Here is an 18,362-nt window from a genome sequence, read left to right as displayed (position 1 = left end):
ATTTTGCCAGTTTCACTATGATATGTCGTGCAGAAGATCGATTCAAGTTACATCTGAAGGGAGTTCTCTGTGCCTCTTGGATTTCAATGCCTTTTTCCTTCCCCAGATCAGGGAAGTTCTCAGCTATTATTTCTTCAAGTACACCTTCAGCACCTTTCCCTCTCTCTTCCTCCTCTGGGATACCAATTATGTGTACATTATTTCTCTTTAGTGCATCACTTAGTTCTCTAATTTTCCCCTCATACTCCTGGATTTTTTTATCTTTTTCTCAGCTTCTTCTTTTTCCATAATTTTATCCTCTAGTTCACCTATTCTCTCCTCTGCCTCTTCAATCCGAGCCGTGGTTGTCTCCATTTTATTTTGCAGCTCACTGATAGCATTTTTTAGCTCCTCCTGGCTGTTCCTTAGTCCCTTGATCTCTGTAGCAATAGATTCTCTGCTGTCCTCTATACTGTTTTCAAGCCCAGCGATTAATTTTATGGCTATTATTCTAAATTCACTTTCTGTTATACTGTTTAAATTGTTTTTGATCAGTTTGTTAGCTGTTGTTATTTCCTAGACGTTTTTTTTGAGGGGAATTCTTCCATTTCGTCATTTTGGATAGTCTCTGGAGTGGTGCAGGACTGCGGGGCACTTCCCCTGTGCTGTCTTGAATAACTTGCATTGGTGGGCGGGGCCGCAGTCAGACCTGATGTCTGCCCCCAGCCCACCGCTGGAGCCACAGTCAGACTGGTGTGTGCCTTCTCTTCCCCTCTCCTAGGGGCGGGATTCACTGTGGGGTGGTGTGGCCCGTCTGGGCTACTTGCACACTTCCAGGCTTGTGGTGCTGGGGATCTGGCGTATTAGCTGGGGTGGATCGGCAAGGTGCACGAGGGCGGGAGGGGCAGGCTCAGCTCACTTTTCCTTCGGAGATCCGCTTCGGGAGGGGCCCTGCTTCCTCCTCCCCGGGAAGGAGTCAGACCCACCAGAGGTGTGGATCCGCAGAAGCACAGTGTTGGGTGTTTGCGTGGTGCAAGCAAGTTCCCTGGCAGGAACTGGTTCCCTTTGGGATTTTGGCTGGTGGATGGGAGAGGGAGATGGCGCTGGCAAGCGCCTTTGTTCCCCACCAAGCTGAGCTCTGTCGTCCGGGGCTCAACAATTCTCCCTCCTGTTGTCCTCCAGCTCTCCGGTTCTCTGAGCAGAGCTGTTAGCTTATAACCTTCCAGATGTCAAGTCCCGCTTGCTGTCAGAACACACTCCGTCGGGCCCCTCCGCTTTTGCAAGCCAGACTCGGGGGCTCTGCTTGGCCGGCGGCCCACCCCTCTGCCCCGGCTCCCTCCCACCAGTCCGTGGAGCGCACACCACCTCGCCGCCCTTCCTACCCTCTTCCGTGGGCCTCTCGTCTGCACTTGGCTCCGGAGACTCCGTTCTGCTAGTCTTCTGGCAGTTTTCTGGGTTATTTAGGCAGGTGTAGGTGGAATCTAAGTGATCAGCAGGACGCGCGGTGAGCCCAGCGTCCTCCTACACCGCCATCTTCCTAAACTCCTCAAAATTTTCATTATTGATTTTCATCTTTTTTTTCCTTTAAGACACTAAGGGCACTTATTTAAATTTTTTTTTTAACGTTTATTTATTTTTGAGAGACAGAGACAGAGTGTGAGCAGGGAAGGAACAGAGGGAGAGGGAGACACAGAATCCGAAACAGGCTCCAGGCTCTGAGCTGTCAGCACAGAGCCCGATGGGGGGGCCGAACCCGCGAACCGTGAGATCGTGACCTGAGCCAAAGTTGGACGCTTAACCGAGTGAGCCACCCAGGTGCCCCTAAGGGTTTTATTTTAAAACCTGTATCTAAAATTCTATTATCTGTAAACTCGTATTTTTGGTAGATATCAAATATGGAAAACTAAAAATAACTGGATGCCAAGGATATTAACCTCCTCTAGAAGAGGTATATCTGCTGCAGGTCTATGACTAGGGACACTACCACCTCTTGATTATTTTCATCAAATTTGAAGGACTAAGATAATATGAAACTGGGCTTCCCTGTGAGGGTGAGAGTATCTTTGGTTCACCCTTACTCCTCTAACATAGCTTCAGGATCCTAAATAAGAGAAGGGAATCTATCACATTCCAGGCTCTGATTTCTGATCTTTATCTTCCTGGCCTCAAGAGTTTGTCAGAAGTGCTGTTCAGCTTTTCAGGATCTTAACCACTTTTTTAGGGGTCAATAGATACCCAGTGGAAAAGTGGCCCCAAAGTAGGTCTCCTATTTGGGTTCCTGTATCTTCCTCATCTTGGCCCCATCACTCTTTACTTCCTTGTTACCAATACACTGCACCTTCAAAAAAAATCTTTTTTCTTATTTCATCCTCCTTAGTAGGACAGTTGGTTAAAATTAATTTTTCTCATTAAATTTTTCATTTGAAGAAGTTTTATTTGGTTGTTTTTCAAATCTGTTATATCACTTTTTAAAGTTTCCTATTCCTTACAAATACCTTTTATTTCTTTAAATATGGTATGTTATTTTAATTGCAGTATCTTTTAGTACTTTTACTTCTTATACCTAATGTTTTTGAAGGTTGCTCTATCATTTCTTCCTAGTTCTTACTAAAGGCACCTTGTTTCCTGGTACATTTGGTTATCTTTGCGTGTGCACTGCTTACTTTCCTTGAATAATGATCTACGGAGACTACCTGAAGATTTGGGAAAGGTAACTATCTCCAGAGAGGATCTGCACTTGCTTTTATTGAGAACCTTAAGAGCACTATACATCCAGGATCACCAGGTTCATCCAGGATCATCCAGGTTTTCTTCATTTTCTCCTCCTCTACTCAGTACCAATGTAACTCTTCCCACAGTCCCCCAGAGGTGGAGATTTCTTTTGTTTAATTATTCTGAGAATTCATCAATTTAGGGTCCCAGCTTTCATAAACTTTATGTATGTGTGCATCTTTTAAAAATTCAGCCCTTTTAGGGGCGCCTAGGTGACTCAGTCAGTTAAGCATCTGACTTCAGCTCAAGTCATGATCTTGTAGTTCTGCTGACAGCTCAGAGCCTGGAGCCTGCTTCAGATTCTGTGTCTCCCTCTCTCCCTGACCCTTCCCCTCCCTCTCCCCCCACCAATAAATAAACATTTAAAAAAATTTAAAAACTCAGCCCTTTTAGTAATTTTCAGAATATGGTTTGAGTAAAAAAAAAAGAAAGAAAAAGAAAAAGAAGAAGAAAAAGAAAAAGAAAAAAGAATAAGCGTTGGAATTAGTATTATTGACCTAGCTCACATCCACTAGGAGTACAAGACTACTTGCTACATATCTATCCCTTAAAACTATATCCATTCTATCCCATATGGCAGTTTCACACAAAACTAAGTAAAATCGGAAATTACTTTCAATTATATTTTTTCTGACAAGACTGCTGTTCTTTGAGATTGGCTACATGGAACCCCAGTTATATCTGATGTGTAATTACAATGAGGGAAAACAGATTCATGTTACCCATTTCCATGATAAGTTAGTCTCTTTTATTTTTATTTACTTATTTTTTAAAGTAGGCTCTACATCCAGCGTGGAGCCCAACATGGGGCTTGAACTCACAACCCTGAGATCAAGACCGCAGCTGAGATCAAGAGTCAGACGCTTAACTGACTGAGCCACCCAGGCATCCCAAGTTAGTCTCTTTTAAATCACAAAAATTTTAAGTAACTTCTACTCTCAGACTTACCACATTGAATATTAATTGATTCAGGGTATTTCTTGTCTCATTAAGAGGAAAGACAATAGTTAATTCACTGCTATAAAGTTTGGCACCCCATGGGTGCTGACTAAATAATTTTTGAATAAATAAGCAAATGAAAAAGTAAAAAGACATCAAGTAATACTGCCTTCAAAATACTGTTCCATAACAAATAAAAGAAATTTCACAGTAAAGAGGTTACCACCATTTCAGTAATAATGAAAAAGATTACATTCATTAGTAAGACATAAAAACAACTGAATAAAAACAGAAACACACCAAATTTGAGGGCTCAAGTAAGATGAAAAGATGAATAAGAAAAACATGATTGAAAACACAATGTATTCAACCTCAGTGTGAACAGGAGGGGGTGTGTACCAATAACATACAATATAACCCCACAAACAAATGCAAGAAGGTCTGAATGTAAACAGGAAAATGCAAATTAAAGCCACAGTGAGTTATTTTTTTTTAATTTTTTTTAATGTTTTTTTTTATTTATTTTTGAGACAGAGAGAGACAGAGCATGAACGGGGGAGGGTCAGAGAGAGAGGGAGACACAGAATCTGAAACAGGCTCCAGGCTCTGAGCTGTCAGCCCAGAGCCCGATGCGGGGCTCGAACTCACGGACCGCGAGATCATGACCTGAGCCGAAGTCGGATGCTCAACCGACTGAGCCACCCAGGCGCCCCATGCCACAGTGAGTTATAATGAAAGATCTAACAGACTGGCAAAGTCTAAAAATCAGCCATATAGAAGTGACATGGAGACTGCAATGTACAGCATTTTTCTTTTTTTTTAATTTTTTTTTTTAATGTTTTTTAATTTATTTTTGAGACAGAGAGAGACAGAGCATGAGCGGGGAAGGGGCAGAGAGAGAGCGAGACACAGAATCTGAAGCAGGCTCCAGGCTCTGAGCTGTCAGCACAGAGCCCGATGCAGGGCTCGAACTCACAGACTGTGAGATCGTGACCTGAGCTGAAGTCGGACGCTTAAGCGACTGAGCCACCCAGGCGCCCCTACAGCATCTTTCATATACTGTCAGCGAATATATAATTTATACAGCCTTTTTGAACATACGATCCATCAATTGTGCTCCAAGGTACACAACATAAAGAAAATCTTATACATGTGTACCAGGAGACAACATACAAAAATGTTCCTAAGCAGCCTATTCATAATAGCAAACAACTATAAAAAACTGAAAAGCCTATCAATTGCAAAATGGATAAGTACATTTAGGCATATTTATACTACACTGGAATACTACACAGTAGTGAAAATTAAGAAACTACAATTATACTCAGCAACTAATAAATATATAAATAAATAACAAAGCAAAAGAAAAGCAGATCAATATTTATAACGATTCAATTTATATTATATTTATATAAAATCAAAGTCAGATAAAAGGACATTTATATGTTGTTTTTTGTTTGTTTTTTGAGAGAGCATGTGTGTGCGCATACAAGCTGGGGAGGGGGCCGAGGGAGAGGGAGAAAGAGAATCTTCAGCAGGCTCCATGCCTAGTGCAGAGCGCAAAGCAGGGCTCCATCATATGATTGTGAGATCGTGACCTGACCCGAAATCAAGAGTCAGACACTTAGCTGATTGAGCCACCCAAGCGCCCCAATATAGGATATGTATAAACATACACATGTATGATCCTGTGAGAAAATGCTTAACGAAGCATGAAATAACAGTTACTAGAAGTTGGAGAAAAATATAAGACAGGACTCACAAGAAGCTTCAACAGGTTGTGGTTGTTTTGTAAAGACAGTTGATGAACAGATACTTGTTTTATTATTCTTTATACTATATATAAAAACTATGAATATATATTCTTTGGACGTGTATTTTGCAATTAAACATTTAAGCACCAGGTGATCCAAAAGATATGCAGTTAAAAATATATATAAAAGGAAAAATAAGTATAAACATTAGGTTTCCAAAAATTACACTAGAAATTACACTGGAATTTACTTACCCATCTGCTTTCCTATCAGAGCATTAATTTCCTCCAGGATATGGACATATTATATGTTAATGCTTAAAGAATATAACCGAAAGAATGACTTTTTAAATTCATATGACCTCAGACAGCACTTTTCAAGGAAAGAATTTAGTTCATGGTCTTGGTATCATCTAAATATACCACTTTAGTAAAATAACAAACTATATTAAGTTTATTTTCCCTAAAAGGCAGTCATTGAGTCAAAGTCCAATTTACTAACATTTCCTTTAACATTTACAGACCGACTTGAGTTTGAATACAATAGAAGTCACAACGTCGTCTCAGATCAGCACTGAGATCAGTTACTGCTCAAAATAGTAACAGCACCTAAGCCAGTTCTTTTCATTAACGTTTTCCTCAAAAGGTATCAAGAAACTTAATTTTGCATCATTAGTTATCTGGAAAAAACACATATTAGATTTTAAATGCTCCAGGAGACACAAGTAAGCCTATGTTTGATCAAATTCCACACTGCATTTGTCTATGAAATAAAAATTCTTTCAAAACTAAAAAAAATAAAAAATAAAAAATAAAAATCTACCTCACATTTTCAAAGAGTGAAGAAATTATTAATGGATTCCAGATAATTGATGTCAATTAAATGCCTATTTAAATTTTGACTTCTAAATGGTATCAGGAGCTTCATCTTACCTGGGGAGGATAGTTGCTCTCTGAGGACCACCTTGAAGATTGGTCATTTGGTTTATCCACTAAAATGTTCCTGAAATAAAGAAAATTATAGCAAATAATTAAAATTATAAGTGAATATGGGGGATGTGTGGATGGCTCAGTCAGTTAAGTGTCCGAATCTTGATTTTGGCTCAGGTCATGATCTCATAGTTTATGAGTTTGAGCCCTGTGTCAGGCTCTCAGCTGATAGGACAGAGCCTGCTTGGGATTCACTCTCTCTCCCTCTCTCTCTCTGCCCCTCTCTGCTCGCTCTCTCTCTCTCTCTCTCTCTCTCTCTCTCAAAATAACTAAATAAACTTAAAAAAAAAAATTACAAGTGAATATGAATATGCAAAAAGAGGAATAATCTACCAGAGGCTGAAATTACCATAGGTATATAATGTTTGGAGCTTGAACAGAAAGAGAAAATAAAACAGAATAAGGAACAGAAAAGCTCTAGTATATATAAGATTTTGAAAATATGATAAAGGTAGCATTTCAAACAATGGAGAAAAAAGCAAGAAAAAATATACTTCTGCTTCATACCAAGTGACAAAGTGAACAGTACATACATTTAAGGTGAAAAAACAAAATACCTAAGAATAAATAAATTACCATATATACACATCATATATATCACTATATTACACAATTATATTGTTATATGTTATATATATAATACATATATTAACATCATATATGCATATGTATATACATACAATCAATCTTTAGATTAAGAGGTCTTTAAAGTACAGCATCTGAATCAGAACTCTGGGTGAAAAAAAGGAACTGATGTAAGTAACTTTAGAAGATGGTGCCTTCACCTGAAACTATAAGGCTAAAGACAAATGGAACCATATATAAAAACTGTACTTTATTTTATAAAGTTGTTTTCTAAGATATATGGGTTAATTCTGAAATAGTTTACATGTAATGTATACTGGGGTTGAATAAATAAGTAAATGGATGGCAGATAGTGGGAGCCAAGCTTCTCACTTTGGAGTGGAAAGTTACAGAAAAGCAAAGGGAGGATGGTTAGAATGAACCCTGAGGTACTGGATCAGAGCCAGAGACATCAATCACTGTGAACTCATGTTTAGTTTAATATGGACACAGATAAATATAAAAGTAATTATAAATATATATGTGCATGTATGCACACACACCACAGTTTTTCCTAACTCTGTTTATTAAAAGGGACTAGAATTAGTGACACCCCAGTAGCAATGAGCACTCACAGCACCCAGAGCTTGGTTTCTACATAATATACCCCAATAAAAGAAAATAGGGATTCTAGGGGAAATGGCTGGTTCTAGGATTGGAACAGGGTTCAAAAGATAAACCTGGAGCATCCTGTAGCACTCAAAAAAATTAAAAAATAAAGGATGGAGACATATCAAAAAGACACAGAGAAACCAAAATAAAAGAATGAAAGAATGAATGGCCAAAGCTGAAATAATTTAAATAACAAAATAAATAGTGTAGTACTGGATTATAACCAAAGAATATAATAAATATCCATGAGTCCATACTAATATAATCCCACTCTAATCATCCAACAAACTCAAATTGAAGAACATTCAACAAAATATGTAACTAATACTCCTCAAAACCCTAAATATAATGAAAAACAAGGAAAGAATGAAAACTTGTCACAGACCAGAGGCAAGTAAAGAGACATGATAACTAACAGTAATGATAGTTTATTTATTTTTTCTTAGTAATCTCTACAGCCAATGCAGGGTTCGAACTCATGACCCTAAGATCAAGAGTCACATGCTCTTCCAACTGAGCCAGCCAGGTGCTTCAAAAGTAGTAAGTATAAACATAAACATAAATACTTATTTATCTTCAAGGTACAGATTAGGAAACTCAGAGAGATAAACTAATTTGCCTAAATATACAAACACCTAAGTAAGGATTTGAATCCAAGGCCAACTGACTCCAAAGTCAATGCTCTTAATTATTATACTCCACAGCTTGAGAATTATTCCACTTCTTGGAACTTAACCAAAAAAATAATCCAGGGGATATAAATCATCCACATTCATCACAGCACAGTTTATAATAGCAAACTGTAAGCAACCTAATCATGTAACAATAAGGAATTAATTACACAAATTATGACATAACTGTGTTACAGAATACCATGTACTCATGATCTACAGGCTAACTTTAATGTCACTGGAAAATGTTCACTACACAGTAAGTGAAGAGAAAAAGTAGTTTATAGTGTGTGTATATATATACATGACAAATCAAGTATTTAAGTAATAATATTCATACATGGAGAGATAAGTTAAAGAACATATACTGAATTGTGTCACTTTCAGTGATGAGATTACATGGACTTTTCCCGTTTTCTGTACTATTCAAGCTTTCTAAAATTAACACATAGTACTTTCATAATAAAAAAAGGTTTTTTTTAAAAGAATGAATGATAAAACACAAAATGAAGATAACCCTACACAAAAAAAATTGTATTGCAGTGAAAAGTTAAAGCTAAAAAACCAGGATTAAAAAAAAAATCACTGACATGAATGTTATAAAGCATGCAAGAAAACTGAACATAGTAGAACTATAATAAAATGGGACCACAAAAAAATCATTCACGTTAATGAACGACATGAGGGAGTTTAACCAGTCATAACTCAAAGACGAGCAGATGGACCACTAAATGCAAAGTCAAAGAGGCCAAACAGTTGCAATATGTTGTGGTCTTGTGAATTTTGAAATGCCTATTAAATAGTGTTTTGGAGATTCAGCAGTTGGGTATCTGAGGCTAAAACTCAGGGGAAAATACATGTATCTTTAGGGACATCAGTACATCACAGCTAAAATATTTAAAGCCATGATACTGAATGGCCTTAGGTCTAAGGCCTGAAATGGAGCTAGAGAAGCCAAAGGACTCATTAAGCTATGGAGGTCCATCATTTTGGGGGTCTAGATGAGAAAGGTCAAGCAAAGGAAACTAAAAAGGGACAAAGGTGAAGAAAACAGAAACTCAGAAAAGTGTGGATGCCAAATGAAAATATTTTAAGTAAAGAAGTGAAAAACTACATAAAATGCTGCTGAGAAGATAGGGACTAGGTGTATTCACCCTCATATGCCTCACTCCAAGGCTAAATGCTGCTACATACAAAGTGCTTAATAAATATTTGATAATGATATGAACAGATAAATAAGTAGCACTACAAAGAAAAATTAAAATAGAACCATCAAAGCATAAAATATATTAATCATACTTACTACCTGCAACTTAAAGCTTATACTAAGTCATAATGAATGCTAAATGGGGCAACTGGCTGGCTCCATTGGTGGAGCATGCAGCTCTTGATCTCAGGATTGTGAGTTTGAGCCCCACTTTGGGTGTAGAGAATACTTTAAAATTTTTAAAAATAAATAAATGACAAATAAAATACAAGTCAGAAATAAAGTGAGGTTAGCCTGAGGTGGTTTGGAAAGATGGAGGCTTGAATATATTCCTGATAATCTCCAGTCACAACATTGGGTCAACTACTAAGTACCTCTCCTGCCTGTGCGCAGCAGGTGACAGAGGCCAGAATAAGAACTTTAAGAACCATAACGAAAGGTTGGCCATAGGAATATCAAAAGACCCATGGACATCTCTCTCCCCAATAGAAAGGCATCAACTGCATGAGCATTTCTGGGAAGATCTGCTTGTCTCCCTGGCTCACAAAGAGCTTCAGGAGAGCTAACCGATTGGGTTCCCTTTACCACTAAACTTGAGAATCCTCTTAGCTGAGGATATCCAGATACTGAGAGATGTCTCCTGGTAACCCACAGAGAACTAACAACATACAAAAAGACTGCTGGTCTACCCGCTATCTGAGGTATGAGAAGCTTTACCCAAAGAGCACACAACACAAGAAAGCTTGCATAGAAAGCTTGCATAGAAGAATAAATGCAAAAAGAGAGCCAAGAAATCTTTTAAGAAAGAATAGTGAGAGGAAGTCATGTTATAAGCTTTTAAAAACACTTCAAATCCCTAGAATTAAAAACAGTAGGGCATGGTATAGAAACAGACTTATCTCAGAGAAACAAAAACCCAGAAATTGAGCCCTGTGTATAATAGAATTTAATATTTGATAAAGGCGGTATTTTATTTCATTGGGAAATGGTAGTTCATAGTTAAATGATGCTTACGCAACTGGGAGAAAATAAGTTAACTCCTAACTAATACAAAATTGATGTCAGTTAACAATTTTAACATACATACATACATATACAAAAATCTTAGGAAAAGTACTTAGGGGCCAATATATGCAACCAAAAGTGTTAGATCTTTTTGCCAAGAAACCAGAAGGTGTGAAAAAAAATAACTATTTGATTATGAAAAAAAACTTTTAAAACACCATAAAGAAAACCCAGAAACAAACAATAGAAAAAAATGTTTGCAACCCATAGGAGTAATAAGGTATTTATATCTAAAATATGAAAAATATTATTTCACATTGATAAGACAAACACAAAGGAAAAGCAGAATAAATGATACTAAAATCATTAAAATAACCAATAAACAGCAACAAAAATTAACATAAGATATTTTTTTTCATCCATTGAATTGATTAAATTAGATCCCTACTATCAGGAAATCAGGTAGAAAAAGGTAGACATGTCCATTACCCCAGGCTTTATGGAAAGTTAATATGCAACATCTATTAAAACTTTCAATGTTCATATTCTTTTCCTTAGCACTCTCATTTCAGAATCTATCCCATAAAAATAAAATCATCAGTACATAAGGACATATGTATACAGACTTGTATATATGAGTCTGTTTAATGCAGCATTTTTACAGTATCAGAGAAAATAAATTATAGAACATATAAACCATGGAACATTATACGTTATACCAGAGAAAATAAATTACAGGACATACAAACCATAGAATATTAAAGAATATTTCAGGAGTGCCTGGGTGGCTCAGTCGGTTAAGCATCCAACATCAGCTCAGGGCATGATCTCACAGTTCACGGGTTCAAGCCCCCTGGGGCTCTGTGCTGACCTGGAGCCTGCTTCAGATTCTGTGTCTCCCTCTCTCTGTCCCTCCCTCACTCACACTCTCTCTCTCCCTCTCTCAAAAATAAATAAACATTAAAAAAAATTTTTTTAAGAATATTTCAGTTCTATGTCAGCTAAGTGGGGAGAAATTTCTGCAATGTAAGATACAAAGAAGCATGTATGATTCTATCATTGTTAACAAAAACCTATTAGTTATATATTTGTATACAATTCAATGAACAAGCATGATATGACATAAATTTGTATCAAGTTATATAAAGCAAGCACAGATACAATAAGCCTAAAATGGAACATAAGTACTATTAAGGGATTTTAACATTATTTATATAAACAGTAAAAATCATTATTGTAAAAATATGACAGTTGAGATCTTGACAAACTTTCCGTATTTCTGGCAAACTCAGATAACTGGTAAGATCAGATAATCAAGTCGGGGTCAATCTTTCTTTCTTATTAAAGACATAGGAGATGCAGAAGCAAATACTAAGGGCTTGTTGGCTCTTAAAATTTTTAAGTGACAGGTTATCTCCCAAAGCTTAAAGTCAACTGTAGATTGTTTTTAATTCTCCCTCCCGAATGTTCCTTTCCTCAATCCATTTCCGCTCTCCTGCAAAGCAAATTAGAAAGGAGATCAAGGCGGTAGCTATTAACATCAGTCCTTCACCAACAGTAACAGAGGCACTTATGGAAGCATTCTATAAAACATGTTCATTTAATTATCCTTCCTGGTGTACTTCCTAAAGACCTTTTGAAATCCACCACTACTACTGGCATAATATAATAGTTTTTCCTTCTTTTAATTCTGAGGAATGAGCAAGAGACATTAACCTCTAATGCTAAACATGTCAATCACAATAGCAGTTTACAACCTCCGGTTTCTAAAAGGAGAAATACCCCATCTACAGCCTCTACTGAAGGAGCAATCCTAGACAGTGATGTTTTATACCTGTGACTTTCTCTAACAATTATCTAAAGGACAGTTACTCTAGACTGGCAAATGACCAATGATGAAAAAGCATAAGACAAAAAAAAAAAAAAAAGTATAAGTAAACAGAACCATTGAAACAGCAAAAAGATATACAGAATAAGAATAAAGGAACAGAAAAAGAACAGAAAGGAGAAGCCAGTCAGTAGTGAGATAAGAATACAGCAGACAGGGACGAATGGGTGGCTCAGTCAGTTAAGTGTCTGACTTCAGCTCAGGTCATGATCTCACGGTTCGTGAGTTCGAGCCCCTCGTCGGGCTCTGTGCTGACAGCTCAGAGCCTGGAGCCTGCTTTGGATTCTGTGTTCCCTGTCTCTCTGCCCCTCCCCTGCTAGCGCTCTGTCTCTCTCCCAAAACTGAATAAACGTTAAAAAAAAAAAAAAGATTGCAGCAGACCAAAAAAAAAATTGTTTTACTATTGTCTGAAAAATAAATGACAAGCAAAGAAAAAAGTTATAGAAAACACAATTCAGTATAGAAACTATAGGATTCAAATAATAATGATTAATATAGTAAGGTTAAGTATTTGCCATTCTAAAACATACTTGGGGTTCCTGGGTGGCTCAGTCGATTAAGCCTCTGACTTCGGTTCAGGTCATGATCTCTTGGTTCTAATGAGTTCCAGCCCCGCATTGGCCTGTGTGCTGAAAGCTCAGAGCCTGGACCCTGCTTCGGATTCTGTGTCTCCCTCTCTCTCTGCGCCACCCCCCCACCTCCACCCCCGGCTGCTTGTGCTCACGCTCACTAGCTCTCTCAAAAAATAAAATAAAATACACTTAAAATACAAAATGCAAATAATAACCGAAAACTGGTCAAGAGGAACTGATAAGGAAGATGGGCTGAGGACTAAAACGACTTTCCATGTTCACCAGGGTTTCTAAAACATACATTTTAATTTAATTTTACTTATTTGTTTAAATGTTTATTCATTTATTTTGAGAAAGAAAGAGAGCAGGAGAGAGGGAGGGGCAGTGAGGAGAGGGAGGGGCAGTGAGGAGAGGGAGGGGCAGAGAGAGAGGGAGAGAGAATCCTAAGCAGGCTCTGTGCTGTCAGCGCAGAGCCAACACGGGGCTCAAACTCACGAACTGTGAGATACGACCTGAGCTGAAATCAAAAGGCAGATGCTTAACCAACGGAGCCACCCAGGCGCCCCAAAGTACATTTTAAAATTAAAATGTAATTTTTCATTCCTACCAATGCAGAATGAAAACTGAGGGCAATAAAAATGAGCCACATTAAGCCTTCAGACACAGAATACAAAGACAAAGCTGTGAGTAATTAAATTCTTCAATAAGGACTATAAAATTTATAGTGAAACACATGGGCAAGTGAAATATGTAATACAGTTTAACTTTTTCCAAGTTATGTCTCTATTTTGCATATTTTAAAATGTACTAAATATACACTATCAATTAAACATCAGAAACAAACTTAAAATTCATCATGAGAAGACAATTTATTGGACATTTTGAGTTCAAATCAGCAAATTAAAAACCTTTTTTTGATTAAACATGCTCAAACCATAAGCCTACCCAGCAATACCTTTTAAATTACTGCTCTTAAGAATACTTTAAATATAAAAAGCAGCACTTGGGCAAAAAAAATGGAGCATTTAACATTTTTTTTCTGCTAATGGATGCTCAGAATACTTATTGGTAAATCCAGTCGATTTTAAATTCAGAGTTTTAGATACTCAAATACTTTGATGTGAAGAAGTCAGTCCAGAAGAGTATTTAAGGATTCAAGTCTGGAATATTTTCCTTTTAGTAGCTTAAAAACACCATACTAAAACCTGTGCCCTTTTTTGTTGAATGATGATTTAAACTTTGACTGGGAATCAAAAGATTACAGAGGTGGCCACTAATTGGTTGGGTGACCTTGAGCACATCACATCATCTCTCAGGGTTTTAATTCCTTTATCTGAAGTACAAAGAGAAAGGCTGAATTCCTTGGTCTTAAGTTTCTTCCAGCTTTAATCAGAGTGGCAGCATTGCACAATTCTGCAAAACACCACTCACGAAGCCATGCTAACATTCTACAATTCTGTGAAAAGCCTTTTACATCCTTGCTCTAAGTATCATGTATAATCCTCTTCCTACATAGCAGTCAATAACAACAGACAACCCAGTGATTAAATAGTTTCCATTATGTGTGAACACTGCTGGGGTACCAGCATAACGGTACAAGAATGGGTACCTGTGGCCAAAAAGGTACCCGTGTATTTTTTTTTAATTATGTTATTATGTATTTAAAAAAAATTTTTTTTAATGTTTGTTTATTTTTGAGAGAGAGAGAGAGAGACAGAGAGAAAGCAAGTAAGGTAGGAGCAGAGAGAGAGGGAGACAGAATCTGTCTGGAGCAGGCTCCAGGCTCAGCACAGAGCCCTACGCAGGGCTTGAACTCACAAACAGCAAGATCGTGACCTGAGCAGAAGTTGGGCGCTTAACCGACTGAGCCACCCAGGAGCCCTATTATATCTATCTTTTAATAAACAGTAAATAGAAATAACATAAAACTTAGAAAAAAATTATACAATAAAAAGTAATTCAAATTTTAAAAACAGAAATCAACTTAAATCAATTTTGAATATCCACAGCTATAGAAAGTTAAAGAGTATACTATAAAAATAATAGCTTCTCCAAAAATTACTTATACTTGTACATATCACAGAGGTTTAGACTCCTTTCCAAATACTTCCCAATTTTCACACAGAAGCATGGTAGGGAGGGGGCCTATTATAAGCTGAAGTTACTTAATTCAACAAATATTTACTGAGTCCTATATGCCAGACGTTGCATTGGGCTCCAGGAATATAGTGGTATATAAGACAGGATCCCCACTTGTTTCTAAAAATTATTTTCGACTTTATTTATTTATTTTGAGAGAGAGCACAGGAACAAGCAAGGGAGGAGCAGACAGAGAGGGAGAGAGAGAATCCCAAGCAGGCTCTGCACTGTCATCACAGAGCCCAATGTGGGGCTCAAACTCACAAGTCACGAGATCATAACCTGAGCCAAAACCAAGAATCAGATGCTTAATCAACTGAGCCACCCAGGTGCAGACAGGATTCCCACTTGTGATACCAGTGTTCAAATGAGAAGCAATAGAAAACAAGTAGAGTTGTGAACAAGATAATTATAGACTATAAAAAGTGTTATAAAAGAAACAATGGGGTGCCTGGGTGGTTCAGTCTGTTAAGTGCTTTTCTTTTCAGCTCAGGTAATGATCTCACCGTTTGTGAGTTGGAGCCTGGTTTGTGAGTTTGAGGCCCGAGTCAGGCTCTGGGCTCTAAGCTGTCAATGCAGAGCCTGCTTGGGATTCTCTCCCCTCTATCTCTGCCCCTCCCCCACTCTCACCCAGAGGAAGTCTCCCTCCCTCTCTCTCTCTTGCTCTCAAAATAAATAAACATTAAAAAAAAATTTTTTTTTTAAGAAACAAACAAGGAATTGAGATACCGCAGGGGAGTTCATTTAAACCCTCTGAAAAAATGCTAACTATTCTAATTTAAAGGAGCCACCCAAAAATGAAAGTAAAATCAATTCTTTACAAAGCAATCAACAAGTTTAAAATTCTAGCAATAGGAAATAATCTGGCGAGGGAAATTTGAGAACTGAATAAAGTCAGATAATGTTCTCACAGGCTCTAAGATGAGGTAAATGCAAAGAAGGTAGGAAATCTCTAAGGGGCTGAGAACATTAAAAAAAAATGGTGATTCTAGACCCTCAGAGGATTTCAGAACTATCCCACAAACATGCTCTTACTTGTAGAAGAACAGAGACTCACTCTGTGAAAAGAAACTGTGAGGAACAGAAAATAAATTAAACAAAGAATAAAGAATGTCAACTCCAGGAAAGATCAGAGTCATATTCTACGTGGGCAGAGATCTAAGTCACACAGACTTAAAAAAGCACAACAGCAAAATACATTTAAAGGTGACTCTTCAGAAAGCAAAATACCCAGAAAACATAGTTATAAAGGTAAAAAACAAACAAACAAAAAACAAAAAACCTCAGTACATCTCAAAAGTCCAAAAATTTTTTTAATGTTTTTTCTTTTTGAGAGAGAGAGAGAAAGAGAGAACACCGAGCAGGGAAGGGGCAGAGAGAGAGGGAGACACATAATCTGAAGCAGGCTCCAGGATCTGAGCTGTCAGCACAGAGCCCAACGTGGGGGTCGAACTCCAATTTTTAAAATACTTCACAAAGCTCAAAAACCACATCTCTTCTGCCTACAGAAGTTCTTCTAAAACTAATGGAAAACCAAACTTACTTAAACGCTAAAAACTAAAAAGCCTACAATAAGATATTTTAGGGAAAATATTAAACGTGAAACAAATACTACTCTAACAGATAATAAAAACACATGAGAAATACGCAGCCACCAAAATGATAAATGTCACTAATTATTACTTCAACATGACCTTGTTACAGAAACTGGTCTGGATCACCCAGCAGAAGAACCCAGTGGCACTCAGAGATCTTGGAAGGCAGGAGGTTTATTTTACACTGGTGGGCTCAGAGGAGATCAATCTCCAGAGGTCTGAGCCCAGAGCATCAACAGAGGGGACAATTTATAGTCTGTTACTTCTCCATTCCTCATTAGTAGTAATTTGGTGCCAGGGGCAGCAGGGTGGGAAGAAGAACCCGGAAGGGGAGTCTTCAGGCAGGGACTGAAATTCCCCTACCAGTCCTGTCAGCCATCTTATACCAGATTTTTCCCTATCAACCTAACACAAATTTTAAAAATTTATATTTAAAAAGTTATAGTTTAATATGAAGCAGTAAGTCAAAATTACAACAGGTCAGAAATATTATGACTAGACAACAGGGAAGTATTAAGACTCACCAATAAAAATGCAAAACCAGTAGAAAGAAGGAAATGATAAAATTAGAGAAGAAATAAAATAGAAACAAACACAATAAAAAAGATCAATGAAACCAGGAGCTCATTCTTTGAAAAGATCAACAAAATTCATAAACCTCTAGCCAGAGTCACCCAAAACAAACAAACAAACAAACAAACAAACAAACGAGGGAGAAAGAGAAAGGACTCAAACAAAATCAGAAATGAAAGAGGAAAAATAACAATTGACACTACAGAGATACAAAGGACTATAAGGGAATGTTATGAAACAGTGTATGCCAACAAACTGGACAATTTATAGGAAATGGATAAATTCCTACATATAACCTCCCAAAACTGAATCAGAAAGAAATAGAAACTTTGAACATTACCAGCAATGAAATTGTATCAGTAATCAACAAACTACCAACGAACAAAAGTCCAGGACCAGATGACTTCACAAATGAATTCTACCAAACATTTTAAGAAGAGTTAATACCTATTCTTCTCAAACTACTCTAAAAGATAGAAGAGGAAAGAAAACTTCCAAATTCATTCTATGAGGCCTGCATTACCCTGTTATCAAAACCAGACAGACACCACAGGGGCGCCTGGGTGGCTCAGTCGGTTGAGCATCTGACTTTGGCTCAGGTCTCAATCTCGCGTTTGTGGGCTTGAGCCCTGAGTCAGGCTCTGTGCTGACAGCTCAGAGCCTGGAGCCTGCTTCGGATTCTGTGCCTCCCTCTCTCTCTGTTCCTCCCCCGTTTGCACGCTTGCTCTCTCTCTCTCTTTCACTCTCTCTCAAAAAATAAAATAAAATGTTAAAAAAATTAAAAAAAAAAAAAGACACCACAAAAAAAGAGAACTACAGGCCAATACCTCTGATAAACATAGATGCAAAAATCCTCAACAATATATTAGCAGACTGAACCTAACAATACATTAAAAAAAATCATTCACCATGTTTGAGTGGGATTTATTCCCAGGATACAAGGGTGGTTCATTGTTCGTAAATCAATCAATGTGATATATCACATCAATAAGAAAAAGGATAAAAACCATATGATCATTTCAATAGACACAGAAAAAGCATGT

The 18,362-nt window shown here is 37.4% G+C and overlaps 1 protein-coding gene across 1 annotated transcript in view; it reads right to left on the bottom strand.

Moving 5' to 3' along the window:
* The window catches only part of MKLN1 (muskelin 1), a 180,919-nt gene that overhangs the window by 127,798 nt on the left and 34,759 nt on the right, over positions 1 to 18,362 (bottom strand). The window contains exon 2 of the mRNA XM_049642999.1: positions 6,377 to 6,446. Within this exon, the coding sequence (XP_049498956.1) occupies positions 6,377 to 6,446 (70 nt within the window). The remainder of the gene's footprint in view (positions 1 to 6,376; positions 6,447 to 18,362) is intronic.

This window comes from Panthera uncia, chromosome A2, assembly GCF_023721935.1.
Source record: "Panthera uncia isolate 11264 chromosome A2, Puncia_PCG_1.0, whole genome shotgun sequence".
NCBI lineage: Eukaryota > Metazoa > Chordata > Mammalia > Carnivora > Felidae > Panthera > Panthera uncia.
This window is presented reverse-complemented; position numbering and strand designations above follow the sequence as displayed.